This window comes from Oncorhynchus mykiss, chromosome 2 (genome assembly GCF_057628025.1).
Source record: "Oncorhynchus mykiss isolate SJ-2025 chromosome 2, ASM5762802v1, whole genome shotgun sequence".
Taxonomy (NCBI): Eukaryota; Metazoa; Chordata; class Actinopteri; order Salmoniformes; family Salmonidae; genus Oncorhynchus; species Oncorhynchus mykiss.
The window spans coordinates 7,312,322-7,334,173 of record NC_143023.1 but is presented as its reverse complement, the minus strand read 5'-3'; the positions used below and the strand labels follow the sequence as shown (position 1 = coordinate 7,334,173).

The following is a 21,852-nucleotide window of genomic DNA, read 5'->3' as shown; positions in this document are numbered from 1 at the left end:
ATTATTCGCAAATGGAAGAAACACAAAAGAACTCTAAAGAGAAGTGGGACAAAATCCCTCCTGAGATGTGTGCAAACCTCTTGGCCAACTACAAGAAATGTCTGACCTCTGTGATTGCCAACAAGGGTTTTGCCACCAAGTACTAAGTCATGTTTTGCAGAGGGTCAAATACTTATTTCCCTCATTAAAATGCAAATCAATTTATAACATTTTTGACATGTGTTTTTCTGGATTTTTTTGTTGTTATTCTGTCTCTCACTGTTCAAATAAACCCACCATTAAAATTATAGACGGATCATTTCTTTGTCAGTGGGCAAACGTACAAAATCAGCAGGGGATCAAATACTTTTTTCCCTCACTGTATGGTGAGCAATACGTTTGAAACATCAAATCGCAGTATAGAATCCCAATATGTTATGTAATCATGAGAATGCAGTATGGTGATAAAATCATATTGTGAGATCCCTGGCATTTCCCCAGCCCTAACAAACTGCAGCAAGAGACACAGACCAACAACAGTGAGTGACTTCAGACCCATGGGGCAGTAGGGTGATGGTGTAATGCACTCTGGGATAGCTGGATGGATGGAGGGGAGGGGGTTTATGCGCCTAAATATTTTGATGTGTGACCTGGAATTTTAATTTAGGAAAATGAAGGATTCTAGTTTTATTACATCATATTTGTGTGAGCATACATTTAGGTTGCACACATGCTCCTTGTAAAAAAGGTCAGTGTAGAGCCCTGGGCAAGACTGGGTAACTAAGAGTGTCACCATGGCAGACTGACTACTTGGATGTGGTAGAGAGGTTTGGTAGAGCTGTATACACAGGGAAGAGTTGGTCTGACTGGTGGACTCGGTTCAGTGGTTAGTGGTACAATGGCGGACTGGGACCCAGATCGATATTGCTTTATGTATGGGATTGGCAGTGCTAGTTAGAGCTGGGACCAGGCTACCCCATAATGATCTGGGACCAGGCTACTGTAACGGATGTGAAATGGCTAGCTAGTTAGCGGTGGTGCGCGCTAAATAGCGTTTCAATCGGTGACGGCACTTGCTCCGAGTCCTTGAAATAGTAGTTCCCCTTGCTCTGCAAGGGCCGCGGCTTTTGTGAAGCGATGGGTAACGATGCTTCGTGGGTGACTGTTGTTGATGTGTGCAGAGGGTCCCTGGTTCGCGCCCGGGTATGAGCGAGGGGACGGTCTAAAGTTATACTGTTACATTGATGCTGTTGACCCGGATCACTGGTGGTATAGAACTGGGTAGACTAGGGGTCATAGTGGTATAGAACTGGGTAGACTAGGGGTCATGATGGTATAGAACTGGGTAGACTAGGGGTCATAGTGGTATAGAACTGGGTAGACTAGGGGTCATAGGGGTATAGAACTGGGTAGACTAGGGGTCATGATGGTATAGAACTGGGTAGACTAGGGGTCATGATAGTATAGAACTGGGTATAGAACTGGGTAGACTAGGGGTCATTGTATTTTTATTTCACCTTTATTTAACCAGGTAGGCTAGTTGAGAACAAGTTCTCATTTACAACTGCGACCTGGCCAAGATAAAGCATAGCAGTATGAGCAGACAACACAGAGTTACACATGGAGTAAACAATTAACAAGTCAATAACACAGTACAAAAAAAAGGGGGAGTCTATATACAATGTGTGCAAAAGGCATGAGGTAGGCGAATAATTACAATTTTGCAGATTAACACTGGAGTGATAAATGATCAGATGGTCATGTACAGGTAGAGATATTGGTGTGCAAAAGAGCAGAAAAGTAAATAAATAAAAACAGTATGGGGATGAGGTAGGTGAAAATGGGTGGGCTATTTACCAATAGACTATGTACAGCTGCAGCGATCGGTTAGCTGCTCAGATAGCTGATGTTTGAAGTTGGTGAGGGAGATAAGTCTCCAACTTCAGCGATTTTTGCAATTCGTTCCAGTCACAGGCAGCAGAGTACTGGAACGAAAGGCGGCCAAATGAGGTGTTGGCTTTAGGGATGATCAGTGAGATACACCTGCTGGAGCGCGTGCTACGGATGGGTGTTGCCATCGTGACCAGTGAGCTGAGATAAGGCGGAGCTTTACCTAGCATGGACTTGTAGATGACCTGGTATGGTATAGAACTGGGTAGACTAGGGGTCATGGTGGTATAGAACTGGGTAGACTAGGGGTCATGATGGTATAGAACAGGGTAGACTAGGGGTCATGGTGGCATTGTACCACACATTCTGTTCTGATTGGCTGACAAGGCCACATTCAAGAGCAGTTGGCTGGCTGGGACTGATCTAGATGGAGAGCAGATGGGTTCACCACGGCATGCCCAGTGACACACAAACACACATACAGGCACTCATACGAATGCTTGAATGAACGAACACACGAGTGCTCGCTCACAAGCAAACATGTACTCATTCATTCACTCACTCACTCACTCACTCACTCACTCACTCACTCACTCACTCACTCACTCACTCACTCACACACACACACACACACACACACCTCAAGTTGTTAAGTGTGTGGTATTCTCATCATTTTTACGATTGGCTGTCTGCTTATTGTCTTGTGCTGACTATTCCCCCTCTCTGAAGAACAGATAGAATGTTCTTACCATGGCGTGTTGTGTTGCTATAAATACCAGAGTTCAAAATGGGCCCATTTCTATAGTAAAGCAGTCATCTGTGAGCAGCAATGCATGGCCAGAAGGAGAGTATATGTAAGCAGGCCGTCATCCAGTCACAGGTTTATCTCTTGAGATCTGGACTTGACCAAATGGCTTTTGTCCTTTGTAGTGGGACAGGAAACAGGCCTAAGACAGTCTGTAGTACGGTCTTCTCTCTGTCTATCTGGCCAATGTGTCAGCACGGACTATACTCCACACTGTTGGGGGTTACTATGCCCAGTGCCTGGTTAATGCCATGGTAAATAACCTTTCATATGCATATGAGATCCAAGCCACACCAACTGTCATTTCTGACCGTTATAATTGATGTAATATATTCATCACTGTAATCCAATCATCATCAATCACATGATCATCCAATCATAACACGTTTACTAAAATGTAAGGTAATAATTTATTCTGTATTCATGGACTAAATGAGACCTAAAGCTGCAATATGTTCATTTTTGGGTGACCTGACCAAATTCACATAGAAATGTGTGCTATAGATCTGTCATGCTTATTGAAAGCAAGTCTAAGACGCGGTAGATTTGTTCTATGTGAGCTTCACCTTCTTAACTTCTAGTTTTTGTGTCTTTTACTTTCGGTTTAGTACACCAGTTTCAAACAAGCTGAAAATACAATATTTTGGCTTATTGAAAATACATTTCACAGTGGTTTAGATGATGATTCTCTACACCTGCTTGTTTTGCCACATAAACTGAAATTAGGTGAGCTATTAGAATTGTAGCAACCAGGAAATGGCAGAGCGGTTTCTGCATATTGCACCTTCAATAGACACAATGCTTGGAAACACTCCCCATGTAAAAGTACTAACATACTTTCTCTGCTTATATTTTCCACACCATCCAGTCTTAATTGTTAACATGAGGGTTTTGTCGACTGAATTAACTCTTGGGTGTGTTTCCCTAATGGCACCCTATTCCCTACATAGTGCACTACTTTAGACCAGAACCCAATAAGTAGTGCACTATATAGGGTGTCAGTTGGGATGCATCCTCTCTCGCTAGCCTCTCTATTATCCTTAGTCTTGAACGTGATGGGTTTTTGAGGAGCCTGGCTGTATAGAAGACTGGCAGTTGAACACTTGAGATCTCACTGACTATAAGACTAGAGAGTGAAAAGACTCCTTTGTTCCAGATGGATTCTGCTGTAGTCGTCAGGGCACACAGGGTGTCACAGAGCACTCTATCGTAGGGATGAGGGTGTCACAGAGCACGCTATCGTAGGGATGAGGGTGTCACAGAGCACTCTATCGTAGGGATGAGGGTGTCACAGAGCACTCTATCGTAGGGATGAGGGTGTCACAGAGCACTCTATCATAGGGATGAGGGTGTCACAGAGCACTCTATCGTAGGGATGAGGATGTCACAGAGCACTCTATCGTAGGGATGAGGGTGTCACAGAGCACGCTATCGTAGGGATGAGGGTGTCACAGAGCACTCTATCGTAGGGATGAGGGTGTCACAGAGCACTCTATCGTAGGGATGAGGGCGTCACAGAGCACTCTATCGTAGGGATGAGAGCACTCTATCATAGGGATGAGGGTGTCACAGAGCACTCTATCGTAGGGATGAGGGTGTCGCAGAGCACTCTATCGTAGGGATGAGGGTGCCACAGAGCACTCTATCGTTAGGATGAGGGTGTCACAGAGCACTCTATCGTAGGGATGAGGGTGTCACAGAGCACTCTATCGTAGGGATGAGGGTGTTACAGAGCACTCTATAGTAGGGATGAGGGTGTCACAAAGCACTCTATCATAGAGATGAGGGTGTCACGGTAAATAAACAGCCTAAAGGCTTCCCCAAACACCAGTATGTGCACAGAGGGAAGCCAAGTCTGTCTGTCAGTACATGTAGATGGTTCCAGAGAAATTGGAGTGAATTTGCTGGGAAAGTCTTGTTTGGCAGGATGCAAGCTGAAACAAGATTGTGTGAAAGTTTCACATCGATCATCCAAGGTCCTGTACCACCGGTAGCTGGAATGTTGTGATATCAAATCACATTTGATTGGTCATATACACATATTTAGCAGATGTTATTGCGGGTGTAGCGAAATGCTTGGTCATATCACTGTTTTTATTCATTTGCGGAAGAGAGAAGCTGTTGAACTCTTTATGTGTTCTCTATCATACAGTTGTTTGTTTATTGCTGAAGTTGGGAGTTCAGTAGTTGAATGGTCGGTCACTAGATCTGTTTAGGTTTCAAGGGTAACTGTTTAAATACTTACCAAGTTAGAGCTATAACAGTTAACTTAACAAGTCCCAAAAGTCACCCTATTCCATATATAGTGTACTACTTTTCACCAGGGCCCTATATAGTGCACTACTTTAGACCAGAGCTGTATTGGCCCTAGTCAACACTAAGTCATGCACTATATAGGGAATAGGGTGGAATTTGGGATACGGTATTGGCCAGAGTCCTGGATGACCCATGCCACCACCTCAACCCCCCTAACACCAACGGTAGCACCCAGCGACGTCACCCACCATGTGTGTGTGTGTGTGAAGAGATGGCCATGAGACTCAGAACCAGACAGAGCTGTCACAGTGCTGTCACAATGGCTCCCCAGTGTCCCTCCATCTCAATGACATGATTGATAGACATTAATAAGGGCTTGTTTACCCTGTAAGAATGGACCTGTGAAACATAATGCCTTTACTCAGGGTCCAGCTGGGCTTTTCTGTACTTACAGTTCATTTTGTGTGGTTGATTTGTAGCTGTGTCTTGTCAACAAAACCCCTGTTCTGCCACCCACGGGGCCGTACCACCCATGTAGTGCTGAAGGGGGCTGGGGGTGCATTGAATGACAGCAACTATCCAGTCTTCACTCCTCTATATTTTATAAAATTAGAGTGACAGTTGAAATCGGTTGGAGAATATAAAAGTTGTCTGTCCGTATTCCGGACCTCTAGAGAGATATCAGAACTGCTCTCTGGGAGCAGTCAGAACTGACAAGCTGCGTAGGGTGTCGGAGGGGAGGGGGGGGCTCTTTGCTGTGGTGTACTTTGCCATGGCAACACGGGTTCTGCGAGGCTGCTGAGTGGTTACTGTAGTTCACCATGGGAACGACTTGGTGAGCACAGTCCTTATTTACTTCAGTAGAACAACATTATCAGTAAGTCATCAGTATCTTCCTAAAACACATCTGATACCTGTCATTGGTTACTCTTTTAAAATCTACACGAGGTATTTAAATGAGACTTGTAAACATGGAATAAAATACCTGTGTGTGTCTTTATTAATGTAGATGTGATCTGTGATCCAGGAGTGTTTTATGCCTTGTTTATCTGAATGCCGCTTGTCTTGCTGTGTGTAGACACAAATGGTGATGACTATGATGTGTTTGAAGAGGAGCCCTCTTCTGCTCCTGCTCCTCAGACTGACTGAAAGCATCTGGAAGAGGGAGGTTGTGTCCCAAACGGCACCCTGTGCATTACTTTTGGGACGTAGCCAGAGAAAGACTGTTGTAAAACAGGCCCTTAACAGGAGAGGGGCTCGGCTATAGCCAGCCTTTAAAAGGGAAGGCAGTCAGGTTTTATCAGTTGGGTTGAAGAAATGAGAAACAGGAGGTAAGACAGCTGTGGCAGGACATGACTTTATTGTCTGTTAGGGTTTTAACTATAATACTGAACAATACGGTATGTATTTATTTTTCATCTAAACTAGAAGTATTTAGGTTATAAGGTGTTATTCGTATTGACATGCTATTACTAGTTTAGTGCTTTGGATTTGGTGCCAAGTACATAATGAAATATGTCTTCGTCCCAAATGGAACCCTATTCCCTAAATAGTGCACTACTTTTGACCAGAGCTTTATGGGTAAGTAGTACCCTATACAGGGAATAGGGTGCCGTTTGGGACGTGGTTATCACTGGATGGGTCATAAATATGTGGACAGTAGAAGAAGGGTGATTAATGAGTCTGAAGGCCTCACAATGTGAAAGTAGGAGCACTCACAGTCCCGGACTTTGCACTTAGTTTTCCGACTTTGATGAACAATGGGCTATCACTTTGTCCACTTTCGTTCTTGTTCTCACACACACACACACACACACACACACACACACACACACACACACACACACACACACACACACACACACACACACACACACACAGAGAGAGAGAGAAAGACATTACTCACTTACAATGTCCATTGAATCTTTTTCACAGTACAAAGAAACTAAGAGAGTCACCTACTCCAAGCAGTGTAGAGGGGGAAACCAACTACTGCAGCGCCATGGCTGACCCAATAAAGCTGGCTGACCCAAAGCTGGCTGAACTAAGGTAAGTAGTAACGAATGTCTCTGAATATGCTGTTGTATCAACATCAATGCCCAACATTTCTTCAAGCATTCTGCCTCTCTCTAAACTGTTCTATGACCTCAGGATCACAGTGAAACACAGCGGTTTGAAACAGTAGAAATACTGGCTGTGTGTGTGTGTGTGTCGGCCTGACTGTCCGTCTGCTCTCCTGGCACAACCATGGCTCTGCTCTTGAATACCAGAGATCTATTAATAACCATCACCTCCATGCCAGAACACTTACGACATCTGCCCATTCACAGTCAGCCTGGGCTCACACCACTGACAACTAGCTGAGCTAAAGCTCTGCCTCCAGCCTCCAGCTAGCACACTGAGTTAGCAGTGAGTGAGAGAGAACCAGAGCCAATGAAACAAGCCTTGTGTTAGAGACAGTGTGTTTTCACAGGGGAACAAGAGGACTCAAGTCAAACCCCTACGGCTGTCTGTACAGCTGTCCTAACATTGTCCCCAGGCTAAGCCCTTGTCCAAAATGGGACCCTATTTTCTACATAGTTCATGACCCGTAGGGTCTGATGAACAACATTAGATCTGACCCTACAGTCACCTCCTTCGCCTACAGTCACCTCCTTCGCCTACAGTCATCTCCTTCACCTACAGTCATCTCCTTCACCCATTGTCATCTCCTTCACCTACAGTCATCTGCTTCGCGTACAGTCGTCTCCTTGACCTACAGTCATCTCCTTCACATACAGTCATCTCCTTGACCTACAGTCACCTCCTTCGCCTACAGTCACCTCCTTCGCCTACAGTCACCTCCTTTGCCTACAGTCATCTCCTTCTCCTACAGTCATCTCCTTCACCCATTGTCATCTCCTTCACCTACAGTCATCTTCTTCGCGTACAGTCGTCTCCTTGACCTACAGTCATCTCCTTCACATACAGTCATCCAACATAACAGTTCACTGAGTAACTGTGTGAGTTCAGTACTGTTACATTTTCACCTGTATTCAGTTGACTGTCATAGAATACATTTGACCAAAAACCATAACCTACTCTGTAAAAAAGATAAGATGAAGGCTTCAGACAGTTATCGCTGTCATTGAATGAACGAATGAATGAATAAAGGAATGAATGAATAAAGGAATGAAGGAACTACTGGATAAAGGAATGAAGGAACTACTGGATAAAGGAATGAAGGAACAACTGGATAAAGGAATGAAGGAACTACTGGATAAAGGAATGAAGGAACTACTGGATAAAGGAATGAAGGAACAACTAGGTAAAGGAATGAAGGAACTACTGGATAAAGGAATGAAGGAACAACTGGATAAAGGAATGAAGAAACTACTGGATAAAGGAATGAAGGAACTACTGGATAAAGGAATGAATGAACTACTGGATAAAGGAATGAAGGAACTACTGGATAATGACCTACAGTCATCCCCTTGACCTACAGTCATCTCCTTCACCTACAGTCATCTCCTTCGCCTACAGTCATCTCCTTGACCTACAGTCATCCCCTTGACCTACAGTCATCCCCTTGACCTACAGTCATCTCCTTCGCCTACAGTCATCCCCTTGACCTACAGTCATCCCCTTGACCTACAGTCATCCCCTTGACCTACAGTCATCCCCTTGACCTACAGTCATCTCCTTGACCTACAGTCATCTCCTTCACCTACAGTCATCCCCTTGACCTACAGTCATCCCCTTGACCTACAGTCATCTCCTTGACCTACAGTAATCTCCTTCACCTACAGTCATCTCCTTGACCTACAGTCATCTCCTTGACCTACAGTCATCTCCTTGACCTACAGTCATCCCCTTGACCTACAGTCATCCCCTTGACCTACAGTCATCCCCTTGACCTATAGTCATCTCCTTCGCCTACAGTCATCCCCTTGACCTACAGTCATCCCCTTGACCTACAGTCATCCCCTTGACCTACAGTCATCCCCTTGACCTACAGTCATCTCCTTCGCCTACAGTCATCTCCTTCGCCTACAGTCATCCCCTTGACCTACAGTCATCCCCTTGACCTACAGTCATCCCCTTGACCTACAGTCATCCCCTTGACCTACAGTCATCTCCTTCGCCTACAGTCATCTCCTTTGCCTACAGTCATCTCCTTCGCCTACAGTCATCTCCTTCGCCTACAGTCATCTCCTTCGCCTACAGTCATCCCCTTGACCTACAGTCATCTCCTTCGCCTACAGTCATCCCCTTGACCTACAGTCATCCCCTTGACCTACAGTCATCCCCTTGACCTACAGTCATCCCCTTGACCTACAGTCATCTCCTTCGCCTACAGTCATCTCCTTCGCCTACAGTCATCTCCTTCGCCTACAGTCATCTCCTTGACCTACAGTCATCTCCTTCACCTACAGTCATCCCCTTGACCTACAGTCATCTCCTTCGCCTACAGTCATCCCCTTGACCTACAGTCATCTCCTTCGCCTACAGTCATCTCCTTCGCCTACAGTCATCTCCTTCGCCTACAGTCATCTCCTTGACCTACAGTCATCTCCTTCGCCTACAGTCATCTGCTTCACCTACAGTCATCTCCTTGACCTACAGTCATCTCCTTCACCTACAGTCATCTCCTTCGCCTACAGTCATCTCCTTCGCCTACAGTCATCTCCTTGACCTACAGTCATCTCCTTGACCTACAGTCATCTCCTTGACCTACAGTCATACAGTCATCTCCTTCGCCTACAGTCATCTCCTTCGCCTACAGTCATCTCCTTCGCCTACAGTCATCTGCTTCGCCTACAGTCATCTCTTTCGCCTACAGTCATCTCCTTCGCCTACAGTCATCTCCTTGACCTACAGTCATCTCCTTGACCTACAGTCATCTCCTTGACCTACAGTCATCTCCTTGACCTACAGTCATCTCCTTCGCCTACAGTCATCTCCTTCGCCTACAGTCATCTCCTTCGCCTACAGTCATCTGCTTCGCCTACAGTCATCTCCTTCTCCTACAGTCATCTCCTTGACCTACAGTCATACAGTCATCTCCTTCGCCTACAGTCATCTGCTTCGCCTACAGTCATCTCCTTCGCCTACAGTCATCTCCTTCGCCTACAGTCATCTCCTTGACCTACAGTCATCTCCTTGACCTACAGTCATCTCCTTGACCTACAGTCATACAGTCATCTCCTTCGCCTACAGTCATCTGCTTCGCCTACAGTCATCTCCTTCGCCTACAGTCATCTCCTTCGCCTACAGTCATCTCCTTGACCTACAGTCATCTCCTTCGCCTACAGTCATCTCCTTCGCCTACAGTCATCTCCTTCGCCTACAGTCATCTCCTTCGCCTACAGTCATCTCCTTGACCTACAGTCATCTCCTTGACCTACAGTCATCTCCTTCGCCTACAGTCATCTCCTTCGCCTACAGTCATCTCCTTCACCTACAGTCATCTCCTTCACCTACAGTCATCTCCTTCACCTACAGTCATCTCCTTCACCTACAGTCATCTGCTTCGCCTACAGTCATCTCCTTCGCCTACAGTCATCTCCTTCGCCTACAGTCATCTCCTTGACCTACAGTCATCTCCTTCGCCTACAGTCATCTCCTTCTCCTACAGTCATCTCCTTCACCTACAGTCATCTCCTTGACCTACAGTCATCTCCTTCACCTACAGTCATCTCCTTCGCCTACAGTCATCTCCTTCGCCTACAGTCATCTCCTTCGCCTACAGTCATCTCCTTCGCCTACAGTCATCTCCTTGACCTACAGTCATCTCCTTGACCTACAGTCATCTCCTTGACCTACAGTCATCTCCTTCGCCTACAGTCATCTCCTTCACCTACAGTCATCTCCTTCACCTACAGTCATCTGCTTCGCCTACAGTCATCTCCTTCGACTACAGTCATCTCCTTCGCCTACAGTCATCTCCTTGACCTACAGTCATCTCCTTCGCCTACAGTCATCTCCTTCTCCTACAGTCATCTCCTTCACCTACAGTCATCTCCTTGACCTACAGTCATCTCCTTCGCCTACAGTTATCCCCTTGACCTACAGTCATCTCCTTGACCTACAGTCATCTCCTTCGCCTACAGTCATCTCCTTCGCCTACAGTCATCTCCTTCGCCTACAGTCATTTCCTTGACCTACAGTCATCTCTTTGACCTACAGTCATCTCCTTGACCTACAGTCAGGATCACAGCATGATGCAGTAGAGATGAGAATTCCCCTTTTCTGCTCCAGACCTGTTATGTCCCATTCCACTTGTACTAACACAGTGGTTTAACACAGGAGACAGAGCTGGTATTATGCCCCAGTCCACCTGTACTAACACAGTGGTTTAACACAGGAGACACAGAGCTGGTATTATGTCCCAGTCCACCTGTACTAACACAGTGGTTTAACACAGGAGACACAGAGCTGGTATTATGTCCCAGTCCACCTGTACTAACACAGTGGTTTAACACAGGAGACACAGAGCTGGTATTATGTCCCAGTCCACCTGTACTAACACAGTGGTTTAACACAGGAGACACAGAGCTGGTATTATGTCCCATTCCACTTGTACTAACACAAAACAGTGGTTTAACACAGGAGACAGAGCTGGTATTATGTCCCAGTCCACCTGTACTAACACAGTGGTTTAACACAGGAGACAGAGCTGGTATTATGTCCCAGTCCACCTGTACTAACACAGTGGTTTAACACAGGAGACACAGAGCTGGTATTATGTCCCAGTCCACCTGTACTAACACAGTGGTTTAACACAGGAGACACAGAGCTGGTATTATGTCCCAGTCCACCTGTACTAACACAGTGTACTAACACAGTGTACTAACACAGTGGTTTAACACAGGAGACACAGAGCTGCTATTATGTCCCAGTTCACCTGTACTAACACAGTGGTTTAACACAGGAGACACCGAGCTGGTATTATGTCCCAGTCCACCTGTACTAACACAGTGGTTTAACACAGGAGACAGAGCTGGTATTATGTCCCAGTACACCTGTACTAACACAGTGGTTTAACACAGGAGACACAGAGCTGGTATTATGTCCCAGTCCACCTGTACTAACACAGTGGTTTAACACAGGAGACACAGAGCTGGTATTATGTCCCATTCCACTTGTACTAACACAACACAGTGGTTTAACACAGGAGACAGAGCTGGTATTATGTCCCAGTCCACCTGTACTAACACAGTGGTTTAACACAGGAGACACAGAGCTGGTATTATGTCCCAGTCCACCTGTACTAACACAGTGGTTTAACACAGGAGACACAGAGCTGGTATTATGTCCCATTCCACTTGTACTAACACAACACAGTGGTTTAACACAGGAGACAGAGCTGGTATTATGTCCCAGTCCACCTGTACTAACACAGTGGTTTAACACAGGAGACACAGAGCTGGTATTATGTCCCAGTTCACCTGTACTAACACAGTAGTTTAACAAAGGAGAAACACAGAGCTGGTATTATGTCCCAGTCCACCTGTACTAACACAGTGTACTAACACAGTGGTTTAACACAGGAGACACAGAGCTGGTATTATGTCCCAGTCCACCTGTACTAACACAGTGGTTTAACACAGGAGACACAGAGCTGGTATTATGTCCCAGTCCACCTGTACTAACACAGTGTACTAACACAGTGTACTAACACAGTGGTTTAACACAGGAGACACAGAGCTGCTATTATGTCCCAGTTCACCTGTACTAACACAGTGGTTTAACACAGGAGACACCGAGCTGGTATTATGTCCCAGTCCACCTGTACTAACACAGTGGTTTAACACAGGAGACAGAGCTGGTATTATGTCCCAGTACACCTGTACTAACACAGTGGTTTAACACAGGAGACACAGAGCTGGTATTATGTCCCACATACTTAACTCATGTACAGTATGTAAATCTGTTTCACATAAACAGGAAAACCACACATCCTGGCTCTTCAGCTAATAGTGTCGGTCTCTTTCCTCTTCCTCAGAGACGGCATGGCAGATTTTACAGTTCAGACGGCCAAGCACTCCAACTCTCCAATCTCCTCCACTCCCCTGCGGCCGCCCAGCGAACAGCAGTCCAAGGACCGGGCCTCCAAAAGGCTTTCCTCCGAGTCCAACGGGACCAGCGAGGGTGGGGCAGGGTCGCGGACGCCCGTGGAGATAACCGCACTGGAGGAGTCGTTCCGGCGCTTCGCCATCCACGGCGACACACGTGCCACAGGAAAGGACATGCATGGCAAGAACTGGTCCAAGCTGTGCAAGGACTGTGGCGTCATCGACGGAAAAACTGTCACCCTCACGGACGTGGATATCGTCTTCACTAAAGTCAAGTAAGGAAATATTTTCTATAGTAGGCTGTGTCCCAAATGGCGTAGTAGAAATCTTGCAGCGCCAATGGCACCCCATTCCCTAAATAGTGCACTACTTTTGACGGGAAGGGAGGAGAGTGTAGGGAGTAGAGTGTAGGGAGGAGAGGAGAGCGAGGAGGGTGTAGGGAGGGAGGAGAGGAGAGGGGAGGAGAGGGGAGAAGAGGGGAGAAGAGGAGAGGGGGGAGAAGGGGAGAGGAGAGGAAAGGAGTGGAGTTGAGTTGAGTTATCTTCCTTTCTGTTTCTTTCATCCTCATTGTAATGGTGAAATGCATTTCATTGAATCAACTGTTGTCTCAGTATAAAGGGATGACTGGTAGAGATCCATTAGTAGGATCCTCCTGTTATATAATGGTTATGCAATGCAGACAGATACAGAGAGATAGTAGGATCCTCCTGTTATATAATGGTTATGCAATGCAGACAGATACAGAGAGATGGTAGGATCCTCCTGTTATATAATAGTTATGTAAAGCAGACAGATACAGAGAGATGGTAGGATCCTCCTGTTATATAATAGTTATGTAAATCAGACAGATACAGAGAGATAGTAGGATCCTCCTGTTATATAATAGTTATGTAAATCAGACAGATACAGAGAGATAGTAGGATCCTCCTGTTCTATAATAGTTATGTAAATCAGACAGATACAGAGATGGTAGGATCCTCCTGTTCTATAATAGTTATGTAAATCAGACAGATACAGAGAGATAGTAGGATGGATGGTTTGACCTGGGACTGGGAACAAGGGTGCCAGTATCTAGATCAAGCTCAATTTGCTGATCGATGGACTTGGAATTTGAATTACACATACTAACTACTGCTTCCTGACAATATGGCATGTCAGTGTCTGTTGATATAAAAACTATCAGCATTGGGACAGATATAGAAATAGATATGACATTCACAGGTAGGTTCTGTATCCACAGGATACTATGTTACCTTTCTATATTATATTCATGGGACATAGACACTATTCCATTCCAAGAGATGGAATACTATATAAAATACTGTTTTCTAAGAATATACTGTATAAAAGGAAAGAAAGTCTCACTCGATATAGACTCCCAACAGTTGAATAGGAAAACCCCTCAGTAACAGTCATGTTGTGTGGTGTTGTTGCCCTCAGTAACAGTCATGTTGTGTGGTGTTGTTGCCCTCAGTAACAGTCATGTTGTTGCCCTTGGTAACAGTCATGTTGTAGGGGGTTGTTGCCTTCGATAACAGTCATGTTGTGGGGGGTTGTTGCCCTCGGTAACAGTCCGGGGGCAGGATTGTTCACTCTGCTGTTTCCCCAGATGCCTGAGGCAGTCGTCATCCTCTACTGCCACAGGGTCCAGGTCATTTCTAGTAGAATGACCTCAATAACAACCCAACACACACTGACTGAACCGTGCTTGTTGTGGGGTTCTGTGTTCGTATGTTCTGTGTTAGGTATTGAATGGTTAAGATATATGTTCTGTACGCTTTGAAAGGCGTGGGGGTGTATGTCTATCGTGTTGATCATGAGCATTGTGCTCTAAATGCAGGTGAAGGAAGGTGTATCTACAAAGCATGAAGCTAAATGACAGGACAGGGCAGTCTGTTTTACATGTAGTCATATTTGTTTTGGGGGGGGGGGGTTGCTGTTTGCTCCAGTATGAAGCTTTAATGAAGTGATTTGTTTCATCCTGACTGAGCCCTGAGAGTAGAGATGATTCTGCTAGACAGCGTCAGAACAGACCAGTACTGTAGCTGGAGCGAGGGGAGAGAGCAGTTCATTCACGACCACACTGACAACTGAAAATTCCCAAAACAATGAATTCCAGTATTCATTTTGTTATTATGTTTCAGCAACAAAAAAACACGGCATTAGCCATTTGCAAAATTCAGGAAACTAGCTCCATGGCCGAAATGTACTGCAACATTTTCTCTCAGCTACATGGCATAATGTGTACATTTGCAGGAAATTAGCTTTAAAACTGAAAAAAAAAAATTGAAGGCTGCTGTTGTCAGTTGTGTGTTCAGTAGAGCAGTGATGAGAGAGAGAGAGAGAGAGAGAGAGAGATATTTGAGGCATGAGCAGAGCTGAGCTGGGGAGGCGTGCGTGCCAGACATGATGCAGATGGAGCCTTTCTTTTAATCAGAGAGTCAGAGCTCACACAGCGCTAGCAATGACATGAATAATTCAACGGCTTTATGGCCACTGTCTGATGACTATATGGCTTCGTTAAATCCACATTTATTCAGGGAGGAAGTTGTCTACTGTACCCCTGGGTTTCTCTGCCATGCTATAGCCTATGTAACGAGTCTCTGTTGTCGTGCCATTTCATGCCAGTGATGATCCTTCCCTCTCACTGACTAGACAACCTGGACTCAGAGCATTTTGTATTATTCTGTACGTAACGCCGAGACACTCCATTTAATATGATGTTTCATTTCGTATGGTATTTATTATTTGTGGATGTCCATCACCCATTTCATATGATACACTACAGTACATGACCAAATGTTGATGTTGACACCTGCTTGTCGAATTATCTCATTCCAAAATCATGGGCATTAATATGGAGTTGGTTCCCCCTTTGCTGCTATAACAGCCTCCACTCTTCTGGGAAGGCTTTCCACTAGAAGTTGGAACATTGCTGCAGGGACTTGCTTCCATTCAGCCACAAAAGCATTAGTGAGGTCGGGCGCGGATGTTGGGCGATTAGTCCTGGCCTGCAGTCAGCGTTCCAATTCATCCCAAAGGTGTTGGATGGAGTTGAGGTCAGGGCTCTGTGTAGGCCAATCAAGTTCTTCCACACCATCTCAACAAACCGCTTTGGGCTAGGTGGCATTAACATGCTGAAACAGGAAAGGCCCTTCCCCGAACTGTTGCCACTAAGTTGGAAGCACAGAATCATCTAGAATGTCATTGTATGCTGTAACATTAAGATTTCACTTCACTGGAACTAAGGGGCCTAGCCTGAACCCTTATTCCTCCTCATCTAAACGTTACAGTTGGCACTATGCATTAGGGGAGGTAGCGTCTCGTTTCTTGCATTGGATATATTTACCATATCATATGGAGACAGAAACAGAAACCCTTTACCTTATCATAAGTAGACATCATTGCAAATGATTAAATCCTTCTAATAGAAAACATATATATATATAATTTAGTTACGAATTGAACTTGAATTAAATGAGTTGACTCTTCACATGGGATGATTTCACTAAAAAACAAAAGAAAGGGAATATTGAATGATCCCCAATGATCCATCGCATCTCCCAAAAATGTTCTCAACATACATCTGTAAAATGATAGTCTAGAAACTAAAGCATTGGTTGTCTTCCTCTCAGGCTTCCATGTCTTCTCCCTGGACCTCCTCAATGTCCACCTCTTGAACATCAGACTCATCTCCACTGTCACTTTCCAACCTTGTTGAGGATGGCTAGTTGTCAGGCTCAAAAAGCCTCACATTTGCCCGGATGGCCACCAATTTTTCAACCTTTGTATTGGTCAGCCTGTTGCGTGCTTTGGTGAGTGTGTTCCCAAACAAAAGGACAAATTGCGCTCTAAGGCGGCTGATGTTGGTGGAATTTGGAGGATGATGGAGGCAACAGGGGAAAGGGTCTCAGATCCACAAAGTCCCTTCCACCAGGTGGCTGATGAGATATGTTGGCACGACTGCCATATTGCATCTCCATCCCTAAGCCCTTGCTTGGAAGTGTACTTCACCAGACTACCAAGAACCTTGCCCTCCTCCAGGCCAAGGTGGTGAGACACAGTAGTGATGACACCATAGACCTTGTTGATCTCTGCACCAGACAGGATGCTCTTGCCAGCTTGGGGTCCAACATGTACGCTGCGGCGTGTATAGGGTTCAGGCAGAAGTCTTCACGCTTTTTGATGTATTTCAGAACTGCAGTTTCCTCTGCTTGGAACAACAGTTAAGTTGGCAGGGCAGTACGTATTTCTTCTCTAACATCTGCAAGCAGAGTCTGAACATCAGACAGGATGGCATTGTCTCTCTCAATCAGTGCAATGGCTACTGCTACAGGTTTCAGGAGTTTCAGGCTGCTTACCACTCTCTCCTAAAATACACCATCCAGGAGGATCCTCTTGATGGGGCTGTCCTTAGCGGCAGACTGTGATATGGCCATTTCTTGGAGAGACTCCTTCCCCTCCAGGAGACTGTCAAACATGATGACAACACCACCCCGACGGGTGTTGCTGGGCAGCTTCAATCTGGTGGTCTTATTCTTCTCACTTTGCTTGGTGAGGTGAGATGGCTGCTATAACTTGATGACCCTTCACATACCTAACCATTTCCTTGGCTCTCTTGTAGAGTGTATCCATTGTTTTCAGTGCCATGATGTCCTTGAGGAGCAGATTCAATGCATGAGCAGCACAGCCAATGGGTGTGATGTGAGGGTAGGACTTCTCCACTTTAGACCAAGCAGCCTTCATATTTCGCAGTATTGTCTGTCACCAGTGCAAATACCTTCTGTGGTCCAAGGTCATTGATGACATCTGAAATGTAGAGACTGGTGTGTCTATCGTCCCTTGTGTCTGTGCTCTTGTAGAATACTGGTTGAGGGGTGGATATGATGTAGTTAATTATTCCTTGCCCATGAACATTCAACCACCCATCAGAGATGATTGCAATAGTCTGCTTTCTCTATGATTTGCATGACCATCAATTGAACTCTGTTGAACTCTGCATCCAGCAAATTAGTAGATAAAGCATGTCTGGTTGGAGGGGTGTATGCTGGGAGAAGAACATTCAGAAATCTCTTCCAATACACATTGCCTGTGAGCATCAGAGGTGAACCAGTTTGCATACACAGCTCGAGCAAGATATTCATCAGCATTTCTCTGACTACATTCCTCCATTGAGTCAACAAAACTTCTAATTCCAGGAGGGCCATGAGCTGTTGCTATCGATAAGGTCTCTGATTCATAATTTTCACCTCGAATAGAAGTAGAGGGACTTTTGTCAGAGGTTGCTTGTTGTGAGCGCTGAGGGAACTTTATGCACTTGGCCAGATGATTCTGCATCTTTGTTGCATTCTTCACGTATGATTTGTCACAGTATTTGCAAATGTACACAGCTTTTCCTTCTACATTAGCTGCAGTGAAATGTCTCCACACATCAGATGTGGCATTTCCCTGTAAAAGAAAACAAAAATACAATTCCATGTAGAGATAAATAGTTAAGCAGTTAGATTAAACAACTCCTTTTAAAGATAAATGTTTATGGAAACAGGTGAATTAACACTCCTTAGTTAGCAGGCTCAAGCAAGCTAAAACCCACATGGTAGCAAAAACTAACTAGCAGAAATTGTTAGAAGTTAGAAATTATTTAAACACACTTTGCTGTAGGCTACTATTTACTAGTTAACAAAACAATAATGTATGTCATATAAAATGTATTCACCCCTCCCAGTATTGTAATCAAAACTTACCAGAAAGCATGTAGTCCTTGGCTCAGACAGTGTAGTAGTGTGGGCTCAATAGCATGTCATTAGTGTGCAAGATCTTGAGAATCAGCGTACAGAATGTGCTGTGCATGCAGAGGGTTGCAATTCCATTGAATTGGGGATAGTTTAACCAAAATATGCCACAAGACCTATAATTGCCTTATCCCACAAAAAAGGTTCACTGTTATAAGCTAACTTTTTTTATGAATTTAAGCAAAATTCCTGGGCTTGACTTCCCATGGAAAATTTCCGGAAAGTTTCCGACCCTTTGCAGCCCTACTTAACCAATGATTTTTACGCTCTACGCACTTCAGCGGTCCTGTTCTTCGAGCTTGTGTGGCCTACCACTTCGCAGCTGAGCCGTTGCTGCTCCTAGACGTTTCCACTTCACAATAACAGCACTTACAGTTGACCGTTGCAGCTCTAGCAGTGCAGAAATTTGACGAACTGATTTGTTGGAAAGGTGGCATCCTATGACGGCGCCATGTTGAATGTCACTGAGCTCTTCAGTAAGGCCATTCTACTGCCAATGTTTGTATATGGAGATTGCATGGCTGTGTGCTTGATTTTATACACTTGTCTGCAACGGGTGTGGCTGAAATATCCGAATCCACTAATTTGAAGGGGTGTCCACATACTTTTGGCCATGTAGTGTATGTTACGAATTACAATTCGTATTATATGTTACAAATGTGCAAAGTGTACAATATGTTATCGAATTTGCAAAACGTAGGATGTGCTACGAATTCTAGATAGGTGGCTAACTTTAGCTAGCTGGCTAACATTAGCTCGGCTAGGGATTAGGGTTAAAGTTAGGTTAAAGGGTTAAGGTTAGGGGACGGGTTAGCTAACATGCTAAGTAGTTGCAAAGTAGCAAAAAAAGTAGTAAGTCGTTGAAAAGTTGCTAAAATGCTAAAGTTATTGGTGATGAGATTCGAACTCGCAACCTTTGGGTTACTAGATGTTCGCGTTATACACCCACCCATCTACCCCGACCAAACCCCCCTACTTTCATTTTTGCCTTAAGTAATCATCTGTCTTATGTAACCATACCAAACAACATATCATACTAATTTGAGTGTCACTGATTTACCTTTACTATGTTACGTCTAGTCTATGAGACCAGGCTGGACCTGCTGTAGTTCAGTTCTATGGTGTCTACTGCCTACCCCAACCCCAACCCTACTGTGGTGAGCCAGGCAGCTGGATAGATGTTTTTTTCTCCAGTAAAAACATAAGAAAGTAAAAAGTTAAGTCCCATCCCATCTTTAACACGGTATAACAACTATATCCGCACAGTCTAGAACCGAAAGGCTTACCAAACGGCTAGCCACTCAATGATTTGTCCCAACCAGCCCCCACCACAGATCCAGAGCTGTGTGTCAAGCTTCACAGTGTAGGAGTGCTGATCTAGGATCAGGTCCCCCCCTGTCCTTATTTGTTAGAGCAGCTCACAGATCACTGCTCCTGCACATAGCCCATTTGTAAATAGCCCATCCAACTACCTCATCCCCATACTGTTATTTATTGATTTATTTATTTAGCTCCTTTGCACCCCAGTATCTCTACTTGCACATTCACCTTCTGCACATCTACCATTCCAGTGTTTAAATGCTATATTGTAATTACTTCACCACCTTCGCCTATTTATTGCCTTATCCTCCCTCATTTGCACTCACTGTATAAAGACGTTTTCTACTGTATTATTGACTGTATGTTTGTTTATTCCATGTGTAACTCTGCGTTGTTGTTTGTGTCGTACTGCTTTGCTTTATCTTGGCCAGGTCGCAGTTGTAAATGAGAACTTGTTCTCAGCTAGCCTACCTGGTTAAATAAAGGTGAAATAAATCAAAAAGGAAGTTATCTAAAAGGCTAAACTGATCCTAAATCGGCACTCCTACGCTTTGTAGATGCTGTTTGATATGTCTGATTCCTTAGCAAGCTCCTGACAGGGTCATTTTAATTGGTTTCCAGAGGACACAGAGCCCTCCTCCTCCTCCTCCTCCTCCTCTCCTCCTCCTCCTCTCCTCAGACACAACGTGCCAGCTGGAAGTCCTATGTCCCATCTGACATTAGACAGCATGGAACAGGCAACGGAGGAATGGAGCTCTCAACTGTTCAACACTGACGGATCGCCCAAACAAAATCAGTCACTGAAGGAGTCAATTTAATAATAAACCCCAAACACGCCTGTTTACTGTAGCTTGCTGCTATGACAACAGGTTACCCGGGGAGACTGTTTGGCTTTACAGCCTTTTGTTTAGCAGATTTATCACCACAGCAATGGTTGTTTGTATTTGTGTTACCATGCACGACGACGTCTGAACGGAGAAGCAGAATGGTGTATAGTCAGTTTAAACAGCCGTACGCATGGCCCCTTGGAGGGGTGGATGTGATTGGTTGAGCTATAATAACACCTGACATCATGTTGATGACTACTAGGCTGCGTACCAATTGGACCCTGGTTGAAAGTAATGCATCATTTAGGGAATAGGGTGCTATTTGAGGGTGCCATTTGGGACACAGCCCTAGTAGAAAGCAGAACACGGAACACCAGAAAATCTAAAAACTCTGTAGTCGAGAAGTTCACTTTCACACATAAACACATCGTCTGTCTCTGTCCAGGCAGTGCCTAAGATGCTTCTCCCTGTGTCTGTCTCTGTCCAGGCAGTGCCTAAGATGCCTCTCCCTGTGTCTGTCTGTAGAGCACACCATCACACAGCTGTGCCATCAGATAGCTGACATGTTGATGCTATCACACAGCAGGGCCATCAGATAGCCGACATGTTGATGTTATCACACAGCAGGGCCATCAGATAGCTGACATGTTGATGCTATCACACAGCAGGGCCATCAGATAGCTGACATGTTGATGCTATCACACAGCAGGGCCATCAGATAGCCGACATGTTGATGCTATCACACAGCAGGGCCATCAGATAGCTGACATGTTGATGCTATCACACAGCAGGGCCATCAGATAGCTGATATGTTGATGCTATCACACAGCAGGGCCATCAGATAGCCGACATGTTGATGCTATCACACAGCAGGGCCATCAGATAGCCGATATGTTGATGCTATCACACAGCAGGGCCATCAGATA

The 21,852-nt window shown here is 45.0% G+C and overlaps 1 protein-coding gene across 2 annotated transcripts in view; it reads left to right on the top strand.

The window, feature by feature from the left end:
* The window catches only part of LOC149984796 (tubulin polymerization-promoting protein-like), a 30,540-nt gene that overhangs the window by 4,238 nt on the left and 4,450 nt on the right, over positions 1–21,852 (top strand). Inside the window, exons 1-3 of one of the 2 annotated variants that reach the window (XM_090186956.1) lie at positions 6,239–6,261; positions 6,866–6,979; positions 12,918–13,262. In XM_090186956.1, the coding sequence (XP_090043082.1) occupies positions 6,248–6,261; positions 6,866–6,979; positions 12,918–13,262 (473 nt within the window). In that variant the 5' untranslated portion in view covers positions 6,239–6,247. Of the gene's footprint in view, positions 1–6,238; positions 6,262–6,865; positions 6,980–12,917; positions 13,263–21,852 lie in introns of those variants that run through there. The other variant, XM_090186959.1, reaches the window with a different exon arrangement.